Raw genomic sequence first — 21,989 nt, 5'->3', positions numbered from 1 at the left:
GTGAAGGGTCGGGCGCCTGGGTGGCTCAGTCAGTTGAGCATCTGCTTCCGGCTCAGCCGGCTCAGGTCGTGATCCTGGGGTTCCGGTGATCGAGTCCCGCATTGGGCTCCTTGCTCAGCGGGGAGCCTGCTTCTCCCTCTGCCCCTCCCCCTGCCCGTGGCGCTCGCGCGCTCTCTCTCTCTCTCTCTCTCTCTGTCATTAATAAATAAATAAAATCTTAAAAAAAAGAAAAAAGAGAGAGAGAGTGAAGGATCTTGGTACCAGGCCCTGGAGTTGGAGCCAGAACCTGTTTTTCAGTGTTATGCTTTCATTCTTTCCCTCAACCCATATTTATGAAGCATCTCCGTGCTAGCGTCTGTGTTAGCTACCAGCAGTACAGCCTTAAAGAACTCAGACTCAGAAGCCCAGTCTAACAGGGGCGCCTGGGTGGCTCAGTCAGTTAAGCATCTGTCTTCGGCTCAGGTCATGATCCCAGGATCCCCGGGACTGAGCCCGGATGGAGTCCCATCCGGCTCCGTGTTCAGTGAGGAGTCAGTTTCTCTCTCTCCCTCTGCCCCTCCCCCTACTTGTGCTCTCTCTTGCTCCCTCACTCTCTCTCTCAGAAAAACAAACAAACAAAAAACACCTCAGGCTCAGAATCCCAGCCTAACAGAGATCAGCAATAAACAAGTGAAGAAACACACAGAATAAATACAACGTGTGAAGAGAGCTATTCTGTACATTACACCCATGTACAGGATGGTAACAGGCTTATTTTAGATGTGGTGGTTGGCAGGGAAGGCTTTTTTGAGGTGACATTCAAGCTGAGATAGAAGAATGAAGAAGCTGTAACTGCAGAAAGTTGTGTGTGTGGGGGAAGCACTTCAAGGCTGAGTAAACAGCAAGTCCAAGTACCCTGAAGCAAAAAGCGTACAGACAAAGTAACTTGATAAATCCTAAGAACAAGTCGATATTGTCAGGGAACTAGACAGATAAGACTGGGTTGGGGCACCTGGCTGGCTCAGTCAGAAGAGCATGCAACTCTTGATCTCTGGGTTGTGAGTTCAAGCCCCATGTTGGGGGTAGAGTTTACTTAATGAAAACAAAATTTAAAAAAAGACTGGGAAAGCAGACAGGGGGTCAGTTGGGGTCAGGCTTTGTAGACTTTGGTAAGGTGTTTGAATTTTATTCTAGGAGCAATGGGAAGCCACTGTAGGGCCTTTAAATAAGGGAGGAAAATGACATCTGAATTATGGTTTTAAAAAAACATTTATTTATATACAGGGTGCCTGGGACGCTCCCTGCTTAGTGGGAAGTCTGCTTATCCCTCTCCTTCAGCCCCTCCCCCCGTTCGTGCTTTCTCACGAGGGCACTTTCTCTCTCTCAAATAAATAAATAAAATACTTTTTAAAGATTTATTTATTTATTTGGGGAGGAGGGGTAGAGTGAAAGAGAAAATCTTGAGCAGACTCCCCACTAAGCAGGGAGCCCATGAGGAGCTGATCCTGCGACCCTGAAATCATGACCAGAGCAGAAATTAAGAGTGGGAAACTCAACTGACTGAGCCACACAGGCACCCCTGAATTATATTTCTTTCAAAGATCACCCTAGCTGCCATATGGAAAATGGATTAGAGAGCACCCAGAAAGAGAGAAGGACGACAAGCTAAAACGTGGTTGTAGTAATTAAGGTGAGAGATGGAGGTGAAAAAGATTAGGTTACAGTGGTAGAGATGGTGAGAGGTAAATGGATTCATGATATACTTTGTAGGTAGAACCGAGTTTCGGATTTTACGAAAAGGATGAATCCTTGTTTGTTTTTTTAAATTTTTATTTATTTATTTATTTGACAGAGAGACAGCCAGCGAGAGAGGGAACACAAGCTGGGGGAGTGGGAGAGGAAGAAGCAGGCTCCCAGCGGAGGAGCCTGATGTGGGGCTCGATCCCCAAACGCCGGGATCACGCCCTGAGCCCAAGGCAGATGCTTAAACGACTGTGCTACCCAGGCGCCCCAAATCCTTGTTGTTTTCTTAACAACTAAGTGATGCTATTTAGTATGCTGGGGAAGATTGTGGGGAAGAACAGTTTAGGTTGATAAAATCAAGAGCTCCAGTTTAGATATACTATATCTGATATGCCAGTGGGATCTCTAAATGGGGAGGTCTAATAAGTAGTAGAATATATAACATGGGAACTCAGAGGACAGACCTACCCTACCATGGAAATACACATTTCAAGATTATTTACATTTAGATGGCATTTGGTCTTGAAGAGATTATCTACATAAGGAGAGAACAGCTGTTAAAAAATGTCTAGAAATGAGCTCTGAAATATCTCAGCATTTAGAAGTCCTATGAGGGAGGAGTTAGCAATGGAGAGGGATCCCCGAAACAAGAGAAAAATTATCAGTGTGGTGTCACAGAGGCCAGTGAGAAAAATATTTCATGAAAAACAGAGGGCCATCTATGTGGAAGGTCGCTAACAGGTAAAAATTGATGATTTTAGAGAAAATGATTATAGAGAAGTGTTTACTAGATTCTACAACATCCCTGGCATCCCCGGCAGGGCATCCTTTGAGAAGGGTGGGCAGATTGGGGTGGATTTAAGAGGAAATTGAGGTGAGGAAATGGAGACCTCTAGTGTAGACAACTTGTTTTAGTTTCCTTGCAAAGAAGAATGAAGAAATGAGATTAAAGGATAAAGGGAAGGTTTTGTTTATTTTTAAGATGGTAATGTTCCGGAAGTAATTGATGATACAGCAAGGAAAAATCCTTTGAGAAGGCATGGGGGGGGGTTTCCACAGCACTAGAGGAGGGGTCTAGGAGCAAAGACACACCTTTCATGGTATCAGGAAGGAAGAGAGAGAGGATGGGTACAAATACAAGTAGGCTTGAGGCTTGCCATCTAGATGAGAATGTTCCTCTTTGATGATTTTTATTTTCTCAAAGAAATAGGAGAATTAGTTATGGTGAAGTGAGAGAAGAAGGTGTAGGAGTTTGAAGACAGAAAGCATGAAATACACTATCTCTGGAAGTGGGAAAGTGGGAAAGTGAATTTACTAGTGAGATTCAGTAAGATTGCCGAAAAAAAGTCTAACGCCGTTTTAAGGCTTGTGGTCAAGAATTTAAAGTGAAAGCCTCAGCTCTTGTGTGGCGGTTTTACTAGGTGAGTATAATGGAGAAAGAGAAAAACAAGAATTGTGTTTGTAAGCAATCATAACATCTAAGCCTGGTGAGAGAAGTTATGAATACAGGAATGTGAAAGTGAAAAAGTAATATATTTAATGATTTGAAGGTTTTGAGGAAGTCAATCAAGAGTTACTATTGATCAGACAGTTGAGATGCTTGAAAGGAGGTTTTAGAGATAGTGTAGTTACTGGCAATACCAAACAAAGGATGACTATGAAGGGGGTTGGGTGGCTACTATAGGATGGAAGGGAAGACTGTTGGAGGTAAAGAATCGACAGAGTATTGGGTAGTCATCCAAATAAATGCTGAATGATAAGAAGTAGAGATGGAAAGGTAGACAATGAGCCAAGAGCTAGTATTGAGGAAGGAATGATCCATCAAAAGGTCCATAGATGACATTAACTAGGGGGAGTATTAAGGGACATGGCTAGGGTACTTCAGAGTTAGAGAGCTTGAAGTAAGAAGGATACTACCCACTGTCTGATTCCATATAGATATTTTAACATTGTAATCTTAAAGTATCTTAATCTATTCACAAAATGTTGAGTGCTAGTGGAATTTTTAAAAAGATTTTATTTGAGAGAGAGAGAGAGGGAGAGAGAGCGCAAGCAGGGGGAGGGGCAGAGGGAGAAGCAGGCTCTCCGGTGACTGGGGAGCCCAACGCGGGCTTGATCCCAGAATCCTGCGAGCATGACTTCAGTCGAAGGCAGACGCCCCAGTGCCAGTGGAATTAAAGAAAATGTTATATTCCTTTCGTGATTTGTGTTTGTAACTTACTAGTCTATACACCCGCATGTACACAGTCAAAATTTCCTTTCTTTTTGAACAAAGACTGCATTAACTTAAGCCTATTCCGAAGTCTATACTACTAAAACAAACCTATACTCCAGTGAGGTTCCAAGATAAAATCAATAAGTTTGCGCGCGTGAAATCGGTAAGATTTTATTTCTCTAGCTTAACTGGCCCAGCACAAGGTAGAGTAGATAGTAAGCACAAGTAATTTATTCTTTTGAACGGGAGAACATCTGTTCTTTCCGGGCAAGAATACCGGCAAGCAGCTCTTGGGGGCAATCAAGAAAGGAAAGGGTCCTCTAACATCTCTCCCTAGGAGCTGATAGGGCCCTGGTTATCAGGGAAAATTGCTCCGGCGAACCCATTCAAATTTCTCACAGCAAATCACAGTGGCCTACAGCCAACTCCTTTTCCGCTCATTGGCCAACTGGAAACTTCACTCCGCCCCCCCATGCCGCCCGCCTCTCATCCGGAAGCCAATCGGAAAGATTAGCGCTCCGTAACTTAGTGTCATCAAGTACCGTACTTGCAATTGGCTACCGGAGCTACCGATCGAAGAGTAGGCGGGGGTATGCCAGCTGGCCTATATAAGAGGAGGACAAAGGCGGCGCGCCGCCTGTGTCATCCGCCATCTTGTGCGAAGCAAGGTGGCCTCCACGTTCCCTGAGCGTCTTCTCCGCTTCTGCCTCGACCGCCCCTTGATCACAGACATGTCTCGAGACCGGTTCCGGAGCCGTGGCGGTGGCGGTGGCGGTTTCCACCGGCGTGGAGGAGGCGGCGGCCGCGGCGGCCTCCACGACTTCCGCTCCCCGCCGCCCGGCATGGGCCTCAATCAGAACCGCGGACCCATGGGTCCCGGCCCGGGCCAGGGTGGCCCAAAGCCCCCGATCCCGCCACCGCCTCCGCACCAGCAACAACAGCAGCCGCCGCCGCAGCAGCCGCCACCACAGCAGCCGCCGCCGCTTCAGCCACCGCCGCATCAGCCGCCGCATCAGCGGGCGGACGGCGTGGGTCCGCTAGCTGGTCGCGGGCTGGGCTCCAGGCTGACCGAGAGAGGGTGGCCTGAGGAGGCAGCAATGAGAAGTTGTGCTGGGCCCTGTTAAAGCTAGCGGATCTTGGGAACCAGAGTAAAGCGTGAATTGTAGGGTTGGAGAGGTCGGCAGAGTTCTGGCCTTAAAAGCGCAGGCACAAGTGCGGGTGACAGCAGGATTTTGATCACATTCTTTTCATTTAGTACTTGATCACCATTTTAACTTAATGTCTGCTACGATGTAGGTTTGTCGGGGACACAATATACACGGTTGATGAGGTTGCTTATGTAGAGTCGAGTCTACACGGGGCTATAGGTCAATTCTCGAGTATTCTGGATGGTTTGGGCTGTTTGATGTTTGGATAGTTATGTTGGAAATTCACAAATACAGAATCTTGACTTTGACTTCAAATGGAACAGAAGAGCAACCCGATTGGTGGTATTACCCAGTCTGGGAACAGCGAACATTGTTACTGGATTTTTCTTTCTTTCTTTCTTTTTTTTTTTTAAGATTTTTTATTTATTTGACAGAGACAGCCAGCGAGAGAGGGAACACAAGCAGGGGGAGTGGGAGAGGAAGAAGCAGGCTCATAGCAGAAGAGCCTGATGTGGGGCTCGATCCCAGAACGCTGGGATCACGCCCTGAGCCGAAGGCAGATGCTTAACCGCTGTGCCACCCAGGCACCCCTTTACTGGATTTTTCTACTTGCTAAGGTCACTGGTTTCTGAAAATTTCCTTCCTTTTTCATTAGGGGTTTAAAGCCAACTTGTCTCTCTTGAGGAGGCCTGGAGAGAAAACTTACACTCAGCGTTGTCGGTTGTTTGTTGGGAATCTACCTGCTGATATCACAGAGGATGAATTCAAAAGACTATTTGCTAAATATGGAGAACCAGGAGAAGTTTTTATCAACAAAGGCAAAGGATTTGGGTTTATTAAACTTGTGAGTTTTTTTTTTTTAATGTGGATTTAGAGGGTTTTATCCTTGTTTTTTGCTATTAACAACCTCTAATGTTCAAACCAACAGCAATAAGTTGGTTTTTAGAACTTTCCTCATTTTTACAAAAAAGATGCAACTGTTGTGTTGTGAATAATTGTTGATACCAGGAAACGGGGCGGGGGGGGGTAAGACCTTTACCTACCCTGGGTGGTGTCAGGGAGGGCTGCATGAAGATACTTGAACTGAGCTGGAGGAGTGGGAGTGGGAGTTAGGCTTTTGATAGTTTTAGAGTGGGCATTAACCAATGTTGAGGTCATATTAACATGAGCATGTCTGATACTTTCAGGAATCTAGGGCATTGGCTGAAATTGCCAAAGCTGAACTTGATGATACACCCATGAGAGGTAGACAGCTTCGGGTTCGCTTTGCCACACATGCTGCTGCCCTCTCCGTTCGAAATCTTTCACCTTATGTTTCCAATGAACTGTTGGAAGAAGCCTTTAGCCAGTTTGGTCCTATTGAAAGGGCTGTTGTAATTGTGGATGATCGTGGGAGATCTACAGGAAAAGGCATTGTTGAATTTGCTTCTAAGCCGGCAGCAAGAAAAGCCTTTGAAAGATGCAGTGAAGGTGTTTTCTTACTGACAACGTAAGTTCATATGCTTATTTTAATTTATTGGATGAAGAAGTTGGGATAAAACTGAAGCCAGTTAAGTTGGAACCATTTTTGTTATTAGAACTCCTCGTCCAGTCATTGTGGAACCACTTGAACAATTAGATGATGAAGATGGCCTTCCTGAAAAACTTGCACAGAAGAATCCAATGTATCAAAAGTAAGATTGATTTAATCTAAGCATTTTTAATTGCAAATTAGAACTTGTAATAATTTTTGAATTTTGCTTAGAGAACGCAAAAGTCTTTGAAATGCATGTGCTTGATAAAAATCTAAGGCTCAGGAAGTTTAGAGGTTTTAAAGCAGAGATGTTCAAATGCTTAATATTTGTTGCTGAGATAGGTATATTATATGCAGTTTTGTCCTTAAAACAACTGCATGATGAATAAGTATCTTTTTAAAGATTGAAAAAAAAATATTCCTTGAAGAGGAATTTGTTTAGAGGAAATAAAATAAGGAAATGGGGAAGGTAGGATTTATCTCCAGTGCCTGATACTCTTCTATTACTGCATCATTCTGGGACATGTTACTTTTNTTTTTTTTTTTTTTTTTTTTTTTGGTGAAGATTTATTTATTAGCACGGGCTAGTGCTCCTGGTGTGGAGGTGTAGCAGTAGAGGGAGAGAATCTCAAGTAGACTCCCTGCTGGGACAGGGCTCAATCTTGTGACCTGAACCAAAATCAAGAGTCAGACTGACAGCCACCCAGGTGCCCCTGAAATATGTCATTTTTGATGTAAGGCTATTTTACATGAACCAAGGTGGCCTTTGCCTTTGTCAGTTCTTCTTACATGTTATAGGCTGGGGGGACATCTTTGTTTTTAGGACAATCAAGTAGTATTTCTTGTGTGTGTCCACAAATTGGTTCATGTTTAAATATTGTTAGGGAGAGAGAAACGCCACCTCGTTTTGCCCAGCATGGCACATTTGAGTATGAGTATTCTCAGCGATGGAAGTCCCTGGATGAAATGGAAAAACAGCAAAGGGAACAAGTTGAAAAAAACATGAAAGATGCAAAAGACAAATTGGAAAGTGAAATGGAAGATGCCTATCATGAGCATCAGGCAAATCTTTTGCGTCAAGGTAAAAGGCCTTTTTGTGTAATTTCACTGATAGGATCAGTTGCTTTTTGAATTTGTTAGAACCCCGTTAATGTGGATTCAAAACAATTTTTTAATGTTCAGATTTGATGAGACGCCAGGAAGAATTAAGACGCATGGAAGAACTTCACAATCAAGAAATGCAGAAACGTAAAGAAATGCAACTAAGGTAAAATTTTGTTAAGCTAATAAGCCTTTGCTTCTGGGTTAACATTTAGAGGAAAGGATAGACCTAAATTTTGCAGGTGAGTCTGATGGAGTACAGAGAGGTTAAATACTGTGTCAGTGTTGGTTTAACACAAAGTTGGAGTAGAATTTAAAGTTTTAATTAATGACACCTCTTTTCTTTGCCAGAATGCTTCTATGTCTATTTTGTACTCTATTCAGGCCATCATGTGTGTTTGCTCTAACCTAGACTTCGTAAAAGTCTGAGGCAAACTATTAGCTTTCTTCATGTTGGCTCTTAAAAGATGTGGATGACACTTTAGTTTATATGCTTGATGAATGTTTCCAGGCAAGAAGAAGAACGACGTAGAAGGGAAGAAGAGATGATGATTCGTCAGCGTGAAATGGAAGAACAAATGAGACGCCAAAGAGAGGAAAGTTATAGCCGGATGGGCTACATGGATCCAGTAAGTAAAATTCTTTCGAAATGTAATTGGAGTTGTCTACAAAACTTGTAGGTACCGAAAATGAAATTTTACCCAATTAAATAATGACATTGCACTTCACTGCTGTTCTTCTTCTTAAAAGTGTGTTATTACCGTGATTAATATGCTTTAAGTTTTATCTTTTTGGCTGAGCCTAAAGATTTCATTGGTTGGGAAGAAGCTTTAGGGGTTTTTTGATAATTGAGTCTCAACAATTGGTTTCAGAATATTGGTTTTAAATGTAGTCCTAACCTTTTGTTAAGTTTTGGAAATTTTTTTTTTATCTTCTCAAGAATTCTTAGTATGGGGGGCGCCTGGGTGGCATAGCAGTTAAGCGTCTGCCTTCGGCTCAGGGCGTGATCCCGGCGTTATGGGATCGAGCCCCACATCAGGCTCTTCTGCTATGAGCCTGCTTCTTCCTCTCCCACTCCCCCTGCTTGTGTTCCCTCTCTCACTGGCTGTCTCTATCTCTGTTGAATAAATAAATAAAATCTTTAAAAAAAAAAAAAGAATTCTTAGTATGGGTATAGTACAGGTGTATGAAAGAGTTTTTTTTTTTCTCTTGCAGAGAGAACGAGACATGAGAATGGGTGGTGGAGGAGCAATGAACATGGGAGGTAAGCAAGAAAATCAAATTAGCAGTACCATTAGAGAGCAGTGTTCTGGTTGAGTTGTAACCAGCATTTTTGTTTCCTAGATCCCTATGGTTCAGGAGGCCAGAAATTTCCACCTCTAGGTGGTGGTGGTGGCATAGGTTATGAAGCTAATCCTGGAGTCCCACCAGCAACCATGAGTGGTTCCATGATGGGAAGCGACATGGTAATGTATCCTGTATGACGTAGTACAAAGGAAATTCTCATTTTTCACAACTTACGTGTGTGTGTTTTGTTTTTTGTTTTTGTTTTTGTTTTTTTAAGTAGGTAACTGGACCTCTTTTTAGTTCCCTTATCATGTAAATCATAATATTGAGGAGTACTTTGGCAACATAGAAGAACTCAGTGTGGTAACCTAAACAGAAACGGTTGCCAACAAGAAGTCAATGCTGTCAGTAGTATGTTGGAGTTCTCTCTTTGGCAATAAGTAGACATAGGTGCTTTCCTTTATATTGCTTGTGTACTTTTGCACTCTAGCACGTGGCAAATCCAAATTCTAAATGTTAGATGATGTACCTGATTATTCTGCATCCAAGTGAGAGTAATCAAATGGCAAACTGTCATTCATTAAGCTGATATTTGCCATAAGTATGAATCAGACTTGTAGTTTATAGTCTTAGGCATCTTTTAGTGATGTGTAGGACTTTGACCTATATTTGGTGTGGTTTCTACCCATGAAAAGGGAGTTGTTTACGGTTTTGACTCGTCGTTTCCCACTTGCTGGGCCTGTCAGTAGGTGCACCTTCTAAAATAAACTGACATCTCCATTTTGCTACAGGATAGCACAAATCAGTGACAATTTTAAGCATACTAGTTGTGTGCATTTGATCTGAATATTCTTGATGCTTTCATATTTTAACTGTACAGATAGCCTGTCAGGAGGCTTTAGAACCACCAAGTGAATTGGTCTGAGTGGCTGTGTTAGGGCTTTACAGACCCGTAGGAAAATTGAATATTGGATTTAGAGGTGGGTTTAGAGAAGAGTGCATTTTCACAACTGAACTGAATCTGACTGGTTCACCTGCAGGCTTTTGGTAAAGGAGGGAAGCTGCAGCGTGTAGCTCATTAGATTCATTATACGTACAGGAGTATAAGGGTTTAGTATGGGCCTTCATCTTTGTAAAATCTATTTAAGGTGTTTTGAGAATTAGAATCATAAATAGCTGGTTGGGTTAAAACATAGTGTTACTAGCTTTCTTTAAATTGAATTTTTAAAATACTGTGGGTAACATTTTGGTTCATATGCTTTCTAAAAGGTAGATTGTAGGTCTGTATCAAATTTGTAAAACCTAATTTGACGTGATGTTCCCACAATTAAGGTTCTTTTATGTCCCGTGTAACAGGTAGAGTTCTAAGATGTAATAACATAATCTTGAAACCCCAAAATTTTCTTAGAGCTTTTGAGATACACAGCATAATGCGCTAAAACCCTGACATTTTTAGGATTTTGAGAATATTTTAAAGGATTGAGATTTAGTTTTTAAAGTAGCCCTATAGTATTTAGTAGGAAACGTGTTGGAACTATGTATAGGAACAGTTAAACCCTGATGCTCTCTCCCCCCCCTCAGTTTTGGAGTGATGCTCTCAGTAACTTATTTTGAATGGAATTTGAAAGATAGTTGAGGCTTCCGTGCTTTGCATATCTATAGGGTTTTCCTGTTTGGGGAATATAGGTTTCTCAGATTAGAAGTACTTAATACTAGGTGAAGTAATGAAATCCTGCTTTATTGCAGTTACTTAAGCTTGGTGTTCAGGCTGTTTGGGAGATAGCCAAAACGTGGAACCATAGCTAACCAGTGGACTTTCAACGACCCGAAGGAAAAGCTGGGCCGGTGTGGGGGTGGGCTGTATATTCAGTCAGTTTGCAACAATACAGACTACTACTGTGAACATAATTGTCTCTGGTTATATAGTGTTGGTTCTGAAGGTGGTATACCTGTGAGAATATGGCAACACTTTTTTAATGAAGTTACTGTGCCGGTTAAGTGACTAAATCTGTTAGTCTTTTATGCTTTTTTCTTTTTGTAGTCTGGTAGCATTTTATTAAAACTTTGAATCTTTTAAGATTTCTGCAACTTTGCAGATGTGTCTTAAGATCTTGAAAAGCACAAGGTTTCTTATGCAGCTCATGCCACTAACTGGTGAGTAGGTCTTTGTCACTTCATTGAGTGCATTGAATCTGTCTGGTTGGGCTTGTTAGGCTTACTTGGAAATTAAATTTCCTGTTCAGACCTTGAAAGTGAGAAGTTTGCAAGCTTTTCCAGTGGGTTAATCTGATGTGAAATTTCTTAAAACTCATTTTGGAATGGGTTTTCACATCTGCACTAATTCTTAAATTTTTTAGCACTACAGGGAAGACCTATTCTTTGAAACAGGTGTATGAGAATGGCTCAAGTGGGAACATACCACAAGGCATGTATTATCGTAAACTAATTTTCAAATTACCCTTTTTTCCTTTCTATGTTCCCGGTACCTGTGGATCGACTCATTGGTGATTGTATCGACGAACGTTGACTACGGAACCTTCTAAAATATTTACTTAACACACATGGACATCAACTACATATAATGAACTGTTAATTACTGTTCCAATAGCGTACTGAGCGCTTTGGGCAGGGAGGTGCGGGGCCTGTGGGTGGACAGGGTCCTAGAGGAATGGGGCCTGGAACTCCAGCAGGATATGGTAGAGGGAGAGAAGAGTATGAAGGCCCAAACAAAAAGCCCCGATTTTAGATGTGATATCTAGGTTTTCATTCCAGTTTGTTTTTGTCTTTTCTTGTTTAGATACCAATCTTTTAAATTCTTGCATTTTAGTAAGAAAGCTACCTTTTTATGGATGTTAGTTTATTGACCTAATATTTGTAAATGGTCTGTTTGGGCAGGTAAAATTATGTAATACAGTGTTTCAAACAGGGGAATTTTTTTTCCTTTTTATTTTCTTTCTTTCTTTTTTTTTTTTTTTAAACTGTATAATGTCCCTCAAGTTATGGCAGTGTACCTTGTGCCACTGAATTTCCAAAGTGTACCAATTTTTTTTTTACCGTGCTTCAAATAAATAGAAAAAAATAGTTATAATATTGATCTTCAACTTTGCCATTCATGCTTCTATGCACATTAGGCTAGGTGTTCCACTTTGAAAGCATGAGCGTGTCTAGGCCTTCGAATGGCACATGCCATTTCTGGGAAATGTATCTGTAGGCTAAGTATTGCTTTCTACAATTAAGTACCCCCTTGTTTTAAAAAGAAATGCATATTGAAGTAGTTTCATGATTTGATTTGTTTGGCATTATAGGAAGCAAGCTGGTGCTAAGTATTTTTAAAATGGTTATGTAAGCAAGCTGAACTGTAAATCTTCCTTCAGGAATGTGTATTAAGATTATGGAATGGGTGAAAGACTATTGGCAGGGGGAGAAAGTGGGTATGACTAAATGGATCTTTATGGCCCTATGATCTATCCTTTCCTTGAAAGTTTCTGAAGAAAAAGTGGAAAGATCAATTCTGTTGCATTCCTCCATTCTTGTTTTTAAAAGAACAAGTCCCAAGCCCTACAAATGGCTTGTATTGAACTTTCACGTTTGAATTAAAGATTGTTAAACATGAAGGCTTTTCATGTATTACTTCAAGCGATTTATGAAGATGGGGTTTAGTCTGAAAAATGCAACTCGAAAGTAAGCGTAGTAACCATAAAGTAGGTTTAGCTATGTATGCATTTGTACTCTGTAACTTTTACATCTCCTTGTGCTACTGCTGGTGGTCAAAATCTGTAGGACTATAAAAATCTACTTGTTCTCTTGTCTAAGAACTAGTGGTGACTGTTAATGATAAATAGGGTTGCAGATAACAATTCTTACTGTAAAATATTGTTAATCTGTTTTTCCATAGTTTACTTTGGATGTAGCACTAAATCTGGAGAGAGTTGCTTATGCTACACAGTACAAATAGCCCTTCCTCCCACCATAAAGTTTTGGAGTGTTTCGATGGTGTTGTCAGTTGATTGTCAACTTCATTGAATCTCCTTCCATTAGGATAAGACATTTTGACTTAATATTAAAGTAGATTGTTACTGTTGTCTGTTAGTACAACGGGAACCTGTTTTCCCAGTGCCATGTATGTTAGTAGAGGAACAACTTCCTAAAAGTAGGTAAAGTAATTGAATGGTTTGGCTTTGTTCTTAGTTATGTTTCCATTCAAATTTGTACATTACAGAACTCTTACTGTGGAATGTGTCTTCCTCTTTTTCACCTCTGTTCTTGGTGCTAATTGGCAAGAAGTAAAATTCTAAATCAAATCTTGGTTAAAATGCTGAAGTTTAGTATTGTGCCTGAGTACAAAGGGAAATCTATCGTTGAAACAATTGAGCACTTTTTCTGCATAGGAAACTGGATGATACTAAAAGTAAAACGCTAGTGGAGTATAAAGGCTTGTCACCCAATTCTGGTTGTGTGACTGACAGGTATATGGTGTGCTAATTAAGGAAGAGAATCTCCTTAGAAAATACTCATTATTTCTTCACCAAGACACTTGGAAATGGGTAGTAGTTCTACCATAATTCTATCAATGAGGAAGTTTTGTCCTAAGTCATCAATTGGTGATATGTATGAGGTTTTCTGTATGGAAACAAGGGTCTGGATTTGAAAGGAATCCATTACAATTTGATTGAATTGTATGGTAGGGGCTCCACTAATGATAAAATAAGGGGTGTTCATGGGACACCCACAGAGGGTGAACGTGAATGTGTGTGGGTGGGGGCTGGTGGGGAAGTGGGAAAATCTGCCTATAAAATTAATGTTTCAGTTTATTTTTCAGATTACATGCCTTTCTTTATAAGGGATGCTGGCACAGACCCCTAAAATAAGCTTTTGTTAGTACTGTACCTTTGAAGAGTGGTGAAGGATGCTAATGGATAATCTCCTGAAAGTTGTGGCTTTGATAGCCTTACTGTGGGCTGTAGAATTGCTAAACGTCGTTTAGCAAATAATGTTGCTTAGTTTCAACTAAGTTTTGCCTTTCATCACTGAAACAGCAGTGTACCAAGGGTTGTAAGCTACTCAAATAGACTTTCATTAAGTCTTGCAATGCATATGATAGTTTTTAGACTAATGTGAATTTAAATCATCTTAAAAAGGAATTTCCTAAAAGCTGTTACGAAATGTGGGGTGGGAAAGGGAATGTAGTACTTTTGAAGTATTTTAGCCATTTTTCTCATTTAAAGAAACCACCTGCCCCCATTTCCTCTTCTCCACTTTCTCTCATAATTTTGTTTAAGAGGAACACTGATCGTTTTAAGCTTATTACTCCTAATCTTTAAAAACTGCATTCTCTGAGAGACCCCATTGTATTTAATAGGTACAGGATCAACCCAGTGGCTCACATTCAGTGAAACCATAATCTTGGCTTAGAACACTAATTAAACTCCTCAAAGAAGTACTATAAACCCCACCACTCTATGTATAGGTGTATTATACCACTAATATAAACAGATAATAATTTGGGAAATTGTAACGTTACGCCTGTGCAATTTTTTATAAGTGGCATATTATGGCAGACAAAAATTTAGATACTTGGCTTTTCTTGGGCAAGCCACTTTGTTGTGGCGGAATGTTTTCTGGTGTTCTTGGACTGCAATTATGCACTATTAAAGTAGTGGCCTGCTACATAACTGCATTTAGCCAGCATTTCTGCAGTGCGTAACTGTGAGGAACGTAGTACCGCAAATGGCAATGGACATTAGGACCCGGATGTAGTATTCCTGCTTGCTCCAAGATTCTCATTGCCGACTGCATACAGGTAGGTAACAAGCAATATAATCTAACTTGGTGACTTGCTATGTACTTTTATTCCGTGGGCATTCTGACATCACACTTCTGACAATGAAATTACAGTGCAGCACCTAACACTTGTATGGTAAAGCTAGTTTCTATCAAAACTGCGTGGGTTTGGGTTTAGAGCTGTAATTTGTCAGGCAGAATTCAGTGCTGTTGCAGTTCTCAGATAAAAAGTGCAAACTTGATTCTTTGGTATGTCTGATTCAGTTGCGTGGTTTCCTTTAGTTGCATTGTAACTGAAGAGAACCTGGAGCACATCAGTGGTGTGGGGGAGAGGGAATCAAACCATACTTGGGAAGTAGAGTGCTTTTAGCATCTTGACACGGACTATATAGCATGTGATACTGAGTCTCTGTTGTAGCAAACTGACCTGCTCATAGGTCAGCAATACCGATTTCAGAATGCAATCTTGGTAATTATTCTGCAGGTTGAGCGAATTAAGACTTTAAAGTACAGTTTTTTTTTTCGTAATGTGATTTAATTTTTTTTTTTAATGGGCTTCATGGGAATACCTTTGTTACTAACGTGGGCTTAGGTGGGAATCTAATGTGTATAGTTCAAGTTATGTGACTTGTCTAAATACATCTATGCTCTCTAAAGCTGGGGGAAAGTGGTGTGGCATGTTGACTTGCCTGCAGTTGAATACATGTTGGGAATCACTTCCCACTCCTAAGACTTCGTCGTATTCTGTAGGGTAACTGCAAATGTTCAGAGTAGCTTTTCGAATTTGGTTCCCTTATTAGCTTTAGGGATGTGATGTTATATAATCCAAAATGTTCACCAAAAAAAAGAAAAAAGTCTTCAAAAGCACCTTCTTTCGTTGCTTAGGACTTAAGCTTTGTAAGCTTTGCATCGACTGTTGTTCCAGACCTCAATTCAACTTAACTTTGGTCTCCGAGCTGGTTTTTAGCTAGCATGCATGAGAAACAGCTTTCATGTATAATGCTTTCTGCTCTGTAACTGGAAAGTACGGTTTACTTTGCATAAATGCCGGTGAAAACTCTTCATGACTATGAGAATTTTCTTCCATTGTATCAAGAAAAATGGCTTGCTCTTTGGCAAGCGATTCACAAGGTGGGGACAAATTGGTACTTTAATATGTAGTCTGTTCAAGCAAATACCTTGACTCTCCTGTTAGGTAAAAAAGCGAATGGTAACTAGTTTAGCTCTATATTAATAATACATAATGCAGCGCAAACATAATGCTCAGTATTAGTGACCAGAGTGTCACTAAATTGACGTACAACCCTGATGGGGTTTTCCTGTGGCATAATTCATTAAATCGGTGGCCAACACTTGCTACCGTGATTTAGTGATTCGAGTGCTTAGAGATAAAAGCTCAGGTTTATTTCTTAACAGCCAATAACAGTTTTGAGAGAATGTACTTGTTATAATCAATGGACTTGAGGAACGTCACTGGGGAGGGGGGTTAATTTTGCCTCATTTCTGCTTATTTCAAGATGAATAGGTTTTTGCACTTTCACATGAGAAACCTGTGACTTAAGTCGATTCTTACTAGTTTCGATTTGTATGTAGCTATAATTTGTGAATCTTAGTGTAGAGGGTCTTAAAATCACTCACTCAAAAAGCTGGGAATAAATGGGTTGCAGTAACAACACTATACCGAGGTGCTTGCATTGTATTTCATAGTCTTTTCTTGTTACAAACCAAACGTATTCTTTTAAATGAGAATGGTCTGAGGTTCAGAGGTGTGATGCCAGAATGCGTTTCGTGCTGTTAGGCCCTTGGAACAGATACCGGTGCTTTCTGAAAGATGAAAGAAATGGAATGGGTGCTCTTCACACAAGGTTGTAAAACCTACAAAGAATGCATAATAGTCTCATTTTTCCCCAAGAAAAGAGATGCGTGTGACTAGTTTTGGACTTTTAACCTTAATGGGGGTTGCATGTGTCCTATTGTTAATCATTGTCAGCTGCAGTGACATGATCCACAGTCCTGCATTTACTGCCTTTCCCTTAATGATTTTGGACAGGTTTGAGAGAGCCAGGATGCTTGTTCTGGGCCTTTATTTGGTTTTGGCTTTAGCTGATAGTGTTTCAGTGTTCTGTCAGCTAGTGCAGTTCTCAAATGGCTGCCGATTAGGGAAAGAATTCTGAGGATTTGACTGCTCCTAATCATGTGTCATTGCTGCTAGATAATGATTGGCAATTTTTAAGACTCAACTGTGGAAATCTCACAGTTGGTAAACCATCAACCATAAAAATGTTGCTTTTGAACACCAGTGCTGAAAAGACTTTATTTGGAGGGTGAGAAGGGGGCTGGATGCAGGATAGGATAATCTGGAGAATGGGGGAGAATGCAAAACGATATAGTATCCCTTATGGATGGTACATGTGCAACAGGGAGCTCTATTTTTTTTTTTTTTAATCCCCTTGGCAGTAACTGATCATCAGGGAGGAAGAAAAACCTGGAACTTGAATTAAGGCTGATCTTTCTGGTTTTTGTGCACTGTGGCCCTGCCAGGCATATATAGTGAAGGTGAATGTCTTCTTCCTCAGAAAAACTCTGGTTCCTTGCTGTCCCGAATAAGGCCTAGCTTCCCTGACCTAACTGAAAACTCAGTGAGGACTTGGAGGGAAAGAACGAGGCAAATACAGAGGATTGCAGGATAACAACTGCATTGTGTACTGTGGAATGGGGAGGGCACTCTTGGAGGAGGACTGCTGCAGGTGGTCAGTCCGCCTGAGAACGGAAGACATACTTGAATGGGGAGCAGGGTATGTGCTTTTATATGAAAAGAGAGCTGATGTTAAAACTCATTTGGTAAGGTAAACGTTGTCACATACCTTCACATAAGGGATAGTATATTTTGGGTTGCAGTCAAACTTGATTGTGCTCAGACTGGTGAAAATAGCAGATAGGATTTTGTATTTTAAATAAGATACAGATTTTATTTGAATTGAGCTGTCTACTTTATTACTTTACATAAGAATAATTTTAGATTTTTTTCCCCCATCAAGTTTCTTCCTGTTTTTTTTTTCTTGTTTTTTTTTTTTTTTAATGCTGTAACTTGCCCCTAATCTTTGTCTCTGGAATTTTACTCTTTAAATTTTGAAGTTAACTAGCATTTTCAAACCTTTATACCCTTGTCTTTTATATTAACTTTCTCTTATTATTCTTTAGGTAAGAATGATTGATGTTGGCTGATACTGGGGTACTCACTCACTTCAAGTAAGTTTCCTTAGAAGTCCTAATCTATAGAAGACTTTGAGTGTGATTTGTTACAGTGGTTAAATGTGATGTAGCTATGTGGGGTGAAACGTGTTTGATTTTTGAGATGTTTACTTATCCTAAGATAATATCCATGTGTTTTTGTTTTTGAAAACATGTGGGGGGCACCTTGGGTGGTTCAGTTAAGCGTATGGCCCAGATTATGATCCTGGGGTCCTGGGATAAAGCCCCACATTGGACTCTGCTCAGCGGGAAGTCTGCTTCTCCCTCTCCCTCTGCCCGTCACCCAGCTTGTGTTCTCTGATGTGCTTGTGCTCTTTCTCTCAAGTAAATAAACTTTAAAAAAGCAAACGTGGGTGTGGAGGGAGAAAGTGGGGACTATTTTATTTATAAAAGTGTCAGTAGAAGAATTGACAAAAGGTACATGGTTGAAGCTCTGTTGTACACCTGAAACTAATAGAATATTATACGTTATGTTTCAGTTCTAAGAAAGGATACAGGATTATGTAACAGCCAAAGAAGGCTTGAATTAGTGGAGGAATGCCATATTTTTAGAACTCTAAATTCCACTTTTGACCCATTCAGAAGCTCCCTTAAGATTCTTTTACTTACCCAGCAAATAGTAGAGAACAGTCCAATCAGGGGTAGGAGGAAAAATCCCAAAAGTGTGTGTGAGGAAAATTTAGAAGAAAGTAACGGTAGTGTGGGCCAGGTCTTTTCTAAGCAATAACAGAGCAAAACCAAAGAAAAATCCACAGATTGGAACCCAGACTTGGGCCCAAAAATGTGCCTCTTGTTGATGTGAGAATAAGATGTACATACTAAAAGTTAATTTAAAAAAATGTAATATGTGGGGCGCCTGGGTGGCTCAGTCGTTAAGTGTCTGCCTTCGGCTCAGGTCGTGATCAGGTTTTGGGATTGAGCCCCACATCAGGCTCCTCCGCTGGGACCCTGCTTCTCCCTCTCCCATTCCCCCTGCTTGTGTTCCCTCTCTCACTGCCTTTCTCTCTGTCAAATAAATCTTTTAAAAAAATGTAATATGCTATACATGTTGTTTTAATAAGATGATATTTTTAATGATAGGTGGATAAGCTATTAGTCTCAAGACGACATCACACAACGTGAGCCAACAAGGAAAGCCGCAGCTTGTTAGACTGAGGAAGTATCTAGGTAAGTTGGATGTTTCTTACTCTGTAAACTGCCTTCAGAAGCTTGGGTGTTAAAAACATAACTGCTTGTGTGTGAATATTTCACTTTAACTTTATGTTAAAACTTCTATGTGGGAAATGCATTGTTTTTATAGTACGTAAATATTTATAGTCCTTTTAACAGCCCTCTTGGGGTTGGATGCCTTGTTTGTTGGTTTGTTGGTTGGTTTGGCTCAAGCCTCAGAAAAACAGGAACTTAAGTTTTCTGTAGGAGTTTGTTCGTCTTTTTGCCTCTGTCCATAGAACTGTGCAAAAGAGGGTTTGGAAAATTGAAAGTTGCCTGTTTTTAACCAGATGGTTCTGTGATAGGGTCACGTAGAGTTGGTGATGTAGAAGGGTTGGCAGTTGTAAAGGGCAGCTCAGCTCTGCTGTTGGAGCTGGGAAAGCAGTCATGGACAGTGTGGAGATAAACGGACGTGACTGTGCCGGTGGTGGGCGGATGGTAGCTTGCCGTCCCCTGGTGTGGTACGGATGGGTATGTAGTTAGCTTATCACTCCGTTAAAGGCTCTCGTAATCATTTAAACAAGAGTAAGGTGGAATAAGGTAGAAAGAGCGGTAAGTAACTGACTAGATTTTAAACCTAGGGAAGGTGCCGATTAATGGAGTGTCTTTAAAGATCTCCCTTCTCTGTGGTTGCTACTAAAGTCCTAGTAAATGGAAGTAAACTTGAATCAGCTAGCTGGTGACAAAGCCTGGTGGTAAAAATAATCTGCATCTTAATTCTTAACTATATAGATCATTACATACTGTTAATTCCTCATTCCTTGATTAGTATTACTTTGGTGTTAAAAAGTTTACTTAGTGCTAAAGGTGTTTGACAACTCTGATTCTTAACATTTTTTGGAGTAATTGTTTCTTTTAATTGGCAGGATCAGGTGAACTGTGTCCAGAAAATCCATGAGGAAGAGGGAAAAGAGGAATGAGCAGTATAATTGTTGTTAATAAAGACATTTTAAAATCAGATTGTGCTTTTGTTTGGTTTTTGTTTTTAAGTAGGGCTTTTTGTTCTCTAAAATTTTCCTTACATGTCATCACCTTGTTATGAGGTGACACGGGCATAGAACATGATAATTCAGGACTCTTGGGCTTTTTGACAGCTGTTTCTACATTAATTACTGATAACCTGACGGCCCTTCCTAGGCCCTTGTCCTGACTAAACTGATTAAGCCATCAATATTTTTAAATTGCCTTCATTCTTCATAGGTTTTATTCCTAAAATCAGCATGTGACGAATAGAGCAATTTAACTACATGCCCCTCTTTGATTGGGTTTCGGGCATAATACCATTTTGTATGCCACTTTTGTATTTTCCAAAAGAATTGTCAGATTGAAGGTTATAGGGTACTCACATTACTTCACAAAGAACCACAGAATTAGAATTACATCTTGCCAAATCACTATGTTTGGGTTACCCTGAGTAGCAAGTTCATGAAGTTAAAAAGCAACGGAATTTCATAAGCAGTAAAACATGGATAGATTCTTTGAATGTAAGTGTAGGGAAAAGATTGTTGGAATTGACTGTACAGTCTGCTTAATAAAGAAATTTGGAAATAAAATCTGCGTTTCTCCCTTCACTCTAGTCATTTCCTGTTGAAACTTGGTAAGAGGTCAGTTGAAGGGCTCTCTGGTACCCGCTTAAGCATTTGTTCAGGAAAAGGGATGAAGCATGTTTAAAAGGTAATTCTGTTGCTATGTCTCTGTGGGCCACATTACTAATAGTGCAGAATTTCAGGAAGCACTGATTGGTTAGCTTGCTGTAATTAGCAGGAGCTCAGAATTGAGAACGTCTTGTTCAGGGTTCCTTGCAAAAGCACAAAGGAAGAGAGTGAAAGTCAAAGCACAGTCACTGCTCCCGTGGGATTTGCTTTGAAGGCCTGTGTGTTCTCAGTACCAGGCAGGGATGAGGTCAAGACGCTTCGGTTAATCTCATGCTCCTAGTCCTCACTGTGTTTGGCTTATCCTTAAACGAGGCCAGCCATCCCAAATTCAGAATCTTCTCAGTCTTTGTTTCTAAAGATTTTATTATGTCAGAGCATAAGCAGGGGGAACGGGAGGCAGAGGGAGAAGTAGGTTCCTGCCGAGCAAGGAGCATGATGTGGGACTCAATCCCAGGACCCCCGGGATTGTGACCCTAGCCGAAGGCAGGTGGACTTGAACCGACCTGGCCACCCAGGTGTCCCTCAGTTTTTTGGGTTTTTTTTTTTTTTTAGTTCAACTTTGTTAACTTTGCCACCTTAGGAGCCTAATGGCTCTCAAGACAAAAATTCTCTGCAGTACCATGCGCTTAGAGGCATGAGGAGGTCTTCACTGCTGGAGTTCCAGTGTAGAGCTATTTGTGTAGCTGTACTATCTGCCAGGTTACTGAAGTTTGCTTATCGATAAAACGAACATACATTTCTTTGGGCGGTGGGTAGAAAGTGATGTACGTGGCTGTACAGTCCCTGGCATGAAAGGAACACATGGTATTTTAAAATCTACTAGTCACCAGGGTTCACAGGCAGCAAGTTGATTCTTTCCCTCTTTATACAATGTAATAGGTGTGTGATAGGCAGTTTTGTACTTGAGAGCAAGAAATAGAGGAGTATGTTCATTCTGGTGAGGTTTTAGACCGTGGAGTCCATGGCGGGAAATTAGTAGTAGGTGCTTTGTATTGAAGGGATTGGGAGGTCTGGGAAAGGCCATTTAACTTTGACAAGTTACTTAGCCTTGTATTAAATAGGGATTTTTTTTCTTTTTAAATCCCAGTTGATTTTTTTTTTTTTAA

General features: G+C 40.7%; 1 protein-coding gene across 1 annotated transcript; it reads left to right on the top strand.

Annotated features, from left to right (window-relative positions):
- The first annotated feature begins 4,562 nt into the window (after positions 1 to 4,562).
- SFPQ (splicing factor proline and glutamine rich) lies at positions 4,563 to 20,188 on the top strand. The gene is made up of 12 exons (XM_034645190.1): positions 4,563 to 4,965; positions 5,741 to 5,929; positions 6,273 to 6,574; positions 6,663 to 6,758; positions 7,483 to 7,679; positions 7,781 to 7,865; positions 8,211 to 8,328; positions 8,915 to 8,963; positions 9,044 to 9,165; positions 11,595 to 18,016; positions 19,100 to 19,186; positions 20,095 to 20,188. Exons 1-10 carry the CDS (start codon positions 4,669 to 4,671, stop codon positions 11,730 to 11,732), a joined length of 1,593 nt encoding a protein of 530 aa, XP_034501081.1. The 5' UTR covers positions 4,563 to 4,668; the 3' UTR covers positions 11,733 to 18,016; positions 19,100 to 19,186; positions 20,095 to 20,188.
- The last annotated feature ends 1,801 nt before the right edge of the window (positions 20,189 to 21,989 follow it).

This window comes from Ailuropoda melanoleuca, chromosome 2 (assembly GCF_002007445.2).
Source record: "Ailuropoda melanoleuca isolate Jingjing chromosome 2, ASM200744v2, whole genome shotgun sequence".
NCBI classification, from domain to species: domain Eukaryota; kingdom Metazoa; phylum Chordata; class Mammalia; order Carnivora; family Ursidae; genus Ailuropoda; species Ailuropoda melanoleuca.
The sequence above is the reverse complement of the archived record's forward strand: the minus strand, read 5'-3'. Positions and strand labels throughout refer to the sequence as shown.

Coding starts and splice junctions, on each gene's coding strand:
- SFPQ (XM_034645190.1), top strand. CDS start 4,669: ATGTCTCGAGACCGGTTCCGGAGCCGTGGCGGTGGCGGTGGCGGTTTC. Junction 8,329..8,914: donor GGATGGGCTACATGGATCCA/GTAAGTAAAATT, acceptor TTTCTCTTGCAG/AGAGAACGAGACATGAGAAT. Junction 8,964..9,043: donor AGGAGCAATGAACATGGGAG/GTAAGCAAGAAA, acceptor TTTGTTTCCTAG/ATCCCTATGGTTCAGGAGGC.